General features: G+C 41.3%; 1 protein-coding gene across 1 annotated transcript; it reads left to right on the top strand.

Annotated features, from left to right (window-relative positions):
- Positions 1–4,033: 4,033 nt before the first annotated feature.
- LOC136610471 (olfactory receptor 5B12-like) lies at positions 4,034–5,002 on the top strand. Its single transcript, XM_066589699.1, has one exon. It carries the CDS (start codon positions 4,034–4,036, stop codon positions 5,000–5,002), a length of 969 nt encoding a protein of 322 aa, XP_066445796.1.
- Positions 5,003–5,534: the final 532 nt, after the last annotated feature.

The following is a 5,534-nucleotide window of genomic DNA, read 5'->3' as shown; positions in this document are numbered from 1 at the left end:
CTCCTAGGTGATGGACTCTGTCCAGTGGTGGGTATTCATCCAGCTGAACTGATGTCGTTTATGTGTTGTAAGTATATTCATGTGTAATGTAATGTGTTCATGTATTTTCCTTGGTGATATCAGTATTTAACCTTTGCCTAAGAAAATAGTGTAAAAGTATCAATATCACCTATTTTATGTAAATTAGTTTAACTATCATCCATTTTATATAATTTTGTTCATTTATTATCTTATTAAATAAATTGTGTTGTATCAACCCACTTGTCCTTCTTTAAAGCCTTATCCGAACTTGTTGTCTTTCAAGTTGGCAATACACAGCCACGTTCGGGGAGACCTCTTAAACTGACAAAACAAGGCCTTGTATGAGCAGTGAAGACATCAAACACATTGTCTGCCCTCACTCAGGAGGTTTCACAGGCCATTTGAACATCCATTAGCACCGGATCCGTAGGGATCTGCATATGAAGGGCTAGCATGGATGAGCGGCTGCACACAAACCCAGTATTACAGGAGAGAATGCACAGAGACACCTGTGATGGTCCTTGAAATGGAAGCAAATATTGTGGATGGCTGAATCACTAGACAGCATCTTTTCCAATTGAATGCTGGTATCTGGGTGGGGTGGTTGTCTGGAGAGCAGTTTCTATGCCACTGCATCATCCCAACACTGACATTTGAAGGAAGTTCTGTTTGGGTGTGGGGGTGTTTCTGCTAGAAAGGACTAATTTTAAATAGCCCAACATACTGGAGCAAATTCAGAGAAGAGTTACCAAGATGGTGAGTGGTTTGCAAATCATGTCCTATGAGGAACGGTTAAAGGATCTGGGAATTTTTAGCCTGCAAAAAAGTAGGCTGAGTGGAGACTTAATAGCTGTCTACAAATATCTGAAGGGCTGTCACAGTGCAGAGGGATCAGCCCTATTCTCATCTGTACAAGGAAAGACTAGAAGCAATGGGATGAAACTGAAAGGGAGGAGACACAGATTAGATATTAGACAGTGAAGGGGATCAATGAGTGGAACAGGTTGCCATGGGTGGTGGTGAGTCCTCCTTCTATGGAAGTCTTCAAGCAGAGTCTGGACAGAAATATAATTGCCTGATTAACTAATCCTGCATTGATCTGGGGGTTGGACCCAATGTCCCTGGAGGTCACTTACAACTCTACCATTCTAGGATTCTACGACTAGTGCCGTTTGTTACAGTAAAAGTCCACCCTCCAAGCCAATGGTACAGTGACTTTCCGTACAATTTGGCATTATCTACCCTGTGGCAATACTTTGGTACAACTCTGTGTCTCTACCAACATGTTCGACCACCACGTCAAACAGCCTGCAGAGTTGAATCTTAGCTCGAGGAACAGAATGCCTGAAAACTTAATTGACCAGCACACAGCCCGTATCGCAATCCCATCGAGCATCTTTGGGATGAACTAGATAGCTGTATTTGTGCACGCCCAACACGATCATCATCATCCGCTTGGCTATCTGAATGCTCCTCAAAGAATGGATGCAACACCATCCGCACCTATTGGAATTTGATGGAAAGCAGCCTTGGAGTTTTACTAGTCACGGAGGCCAAATGTTAATAAAATCAAATTTCATTATCCTCTTTGTATCCCAATGCTTTAGTAAATATAGTGTATAGTATAATGGGATATATCTAATAACTGAAGCAGCATTGTCAGCTACCAGTATGTAAATGGGGCACAGGTGGATGTAAGCTGAGGGCGATTGCTCCTTGTGGGTCTGCTTGAGCAGATGATATTCTTCCTGCATGTGGCAGCAGCTTGTGGAGCTACATGAATCATCCTCCTCTTGGCTCTGTCTCCTCCGCTCTGATGTTCCGAGGTGCTGCTATCAGCCCATTGATGCCTCTGCAACACAATTGCCTAGTTCTGCTACTGTATCTAGGACATCAACTTCATTTTGAGGCTGTATGTATGTTATGAGTTTGGTTCTGGTGCTGTATCTATGTAGTAAAATTGGTTCTGGTGTCGTACTTAGGTACTGTGCTTAATGCTTGCAATCTGCTACCGCTTTCTGAGCAGAGCAATATATGTTGCTTTTTTGTTTATGATGGGGTGGGGGTGGGGGGGATTCTGTACAGGGTGAAATCTAGCCTAGGGCCAGCACTTCACACTGGGTCTCATTCACACTATGCAGATTGATAACTTTCAGTAGTGCAGTATATAGTGCAAAATATACCATTTGGTATTGTTTTTAACCCTTCAATAGCCACTAGCGAATTTAAGAGTCTAAAGGTTGCTTTGATGTAGTTCTGGGCACTGATCTCTAATCAGAACAGATTAACTATTTGTAATACCACAAACTATGCTTGCACTAGACACATGACTTAGAGGAATGTGTGTCTCTGGCGTGGATCATCTCTGACTGCTACCTGCTTCAGATTGGACCGTCAGGATCAGACTGTTGCTAAAATAAGTGCGCAAGGGTGAGAGTGGAGAGTTTGGCCGAGGAGGACAATGGATACTCAGTCATTCACTGTATGGAAGTTATACAGCTTCCTGGTGTTGACATGGATAGATTTAAGTATATTGTCAATATACATCGTACACCATGATGCCAAGTGACTGCACATTATGCCACATCACGGGGGACATCACACACTAATTGGTTTGTTTTCTACCTAATAATTGCTAGTCGGAGCTCTGGGCCTGAAGAGAGTTATCCTCATGGGTCATCAGGTTTAGTATAAGAGCAAGACCTCGAATTACGCAAATACATCATCATCTGGATCCCATAGAGCAGGTAATAACGTGTCTGTGGGGTTAATAAACTGATTTACTCTCTTTTCTTGACAACATATCCCAAAATGTTGGACATTGAAAAACCATAATGAATTTTATGATGGTCAGAAGTGATCCATGTCTGCAGCTTAGAATACAGAGATAAACACATCAACATTTTCCAGTTTAAGAAAAAAATCACTGATGCATCAACATTTTTTATGGACTGAATAAATACATTTATTATGGACTGTCCAGAAATTTACAGACTCTTGGCAGCCCTATGTGTCAGACAGGTAAGTGATCAATGATAACCTTGAATAGGATTGAAAACTGTCACAATAAGCAGGGTCTGAAAGAACTAGACATACTATGGCCATGGCCAGACCTAGGGGTGCACGTCTTCTGACCATAGTCTAGCATCTGAAGCTTTCTCCTCTCCTGCAGTTTCTATCTATAAGGCTGAGAGTGGTGCCATTTTACTAATATGCTCCGATTCTTTGTTAGGTCATGCTAGGAGCTGAATTTTGACAGGAGTCATGCTACGAGTTATAATTTACCTTGACTCGGCCAACAAGTATGCCCTCACCATAACTTTCCCGTAATCTGGCTAATGCTCATAATGGCAGCAGCTCTATAAAAGGCAATCACACCGGTAAAAGATCAGGGGTCTAGATAGAAGTGAGGATCCAAAGACGTGAGTGATAAACTCTGCATAGACAAGTGGTGGTTGGGAGAAGTCATTATGGTGGTCTTTGTTGGATGGAGAAGAAAGGAGACGCTTCAATTTTGTTACATGTGAGTAACTAGGTGTAAATGTGTATTCAGCCTTTAATTATGTCTGATCAAAATGGCATTCACTGTATAGTCTGCAGCAAGATGATGCTTTTTGGAAATAAAGCCCAGCATTTCTATACCATTTTTTAGGTCATACTGGGAGCAAGATGGTGACTTTGGGTGGTTTGGATTCAGTTCTGGAGATAGGATGCACCAAACAGCTAGGCAGAGAAGGGAGCAAATGAGATGGAAAAGGAAAGTTGTTGGTCTGGCCTGTGAAAGACAAATCATTCTTGTTCTCTGTACCAGGCAGAGTGGTTTATGAGTGTTCCTGCCTGATTAATAATAAATCGATCAAGAAGATCTGGCACTACCAGTCCCCCCTGATTTGGGACTATAAGAGACAGACTTTTTAGAAAGATTTTTCATTTGCGTCTTATATATAGTCTTACAATTGCTTGCTTTGTATAGTATTTGTGAGTTATTAGTATGTGTTCTTCACTACAGAAGATGGACCTCATGAATGGAACACAAGTGACCGTGTTTGTGTTCTCCGGACTGACTGATGATAAGAAGCTTCTACCATTTCTCTTCATTCTCTTTTCACTTGTTTACATTATCTCTATAGTAGGGAACATTGGCATCACAGCTCTTGTCTATAACACCTCCAAACTCCACTCACCCATGTACTACTTCTTGAGTGTCCTCTCTCTGATTGATGTCTTCTATTCTTGTGTCATCACTCCAAAAATGATTTTTGATCTTCTCTTGGTGAATAAGGTCATCTCATTTACTGGTTGTGCTCTCCAGTTCTTCTTCTATGCAGCTCTGGCAGGAAGTGAAAATTTTCTTCTCTCCACCATGTCCTATGACCGCTATGTTGCCATCTGCCACCCGCTTCATTATATGACTATAATGACTAGGAAGAAATGTCTGTGTCTTGTTTCTGTTGTCTTCTCAGTTGGCTTCTTGCAGTCAGCAGTACAGACCAGCTGCACATTTAGTCTCCAGTACTGTAGATCCAACCTTATCGACCACTTCTACTGTGATGTCCCACCAGTGCTCAAACTGTCCTGCTCCAACACCTTCTACTGTAACATGATCACAGTATATATCGTGGGTGTAGGGACTATAATCCCATTCCTGACCATCATAATTTCATATATGCTCATACTTTCTTCAATTTTACGCATAACATCTCAAGAGGGCAGGAAGAAAGCTTTCAGCACATGCTCCTCACATTTCATATGTGCTTCAGTCTTTTATTTAGCACTTTTTTTCAACTACTTGCGCCCTTCTTCTAGTGTCTCTTCCAGCCAGCACAAAGTGGCTTCAATCTTCTATGCAGTGGTGACCCCAATGCTCAATCCATTTTTATACACTCTGAGGAACCAAGAGATAAGGAGAATTATTGAGCAAGTGATGCGTAATCTTACTTCTGTTATTAGACATAGGTTGGGGGCTATGTTTAACCTATGAAATAAAAGAAGACTTAGAGAGAAGAGATGTATAGATGTAGGTATATTCTACGCTCCTTTTATATGGAATGAGAACTGCACGATTCTCGTTTGCATGAGTGAATGAACTGGTGAACGGAAATATGGAACAAAATACCTCTCCAGTGCCACCCATTGGAAGGCAACATTTTTGCAAGTCAATCTCAGACTTTTTAGACAAGCCTTATAACAATGACTGGGAATTGTAAGCCAAGCCAGAATACCACATGCAGACAGCTGTTTTGTGGTTTTTGGGGACAGCTTTGGTCAATAAAGAAGCATCTTTTGAAACTCGTCTGAGCATAGACATGGTGTTACACGGTACCTACCATTTGTAATATTGTGGATTTTTTTGAATAAAAGACGTGTTTTTTAAGTAGCTGCCTTTTGTTCTCCATACAAACAGATGCTTTTATTTCCACTGCAGATCTTTGTCGTTATCATTGGTGTCTTTTGTTTCCCATTTGTATTTAAGTATCTTTCAAAATTAATACATCACGGTTGACTCAGCCTTC

This window comes from Eleutherodactylus coqui, chromosome 2, assembly GCF_035609145.1.
Source record: "Eleutherodactylus coqui strain aEleCoq1 chromosome 2, aEleCoq1.hap1, whole genome shotgun sequence".
In the NCBI taxonomy this organism is placed as follows: Eukaryota; Metazoa; Chordata; class Amphibia; order Anura; family Eleutherodactylidae; genus Eleutherodactylus; species Eleutherodactylus coqui.
The sequence above is the reverse complement of the archived record's forward strand: the minus strand, read 5'-3'. Positions and strand labels throughout refer to the sequence as shown.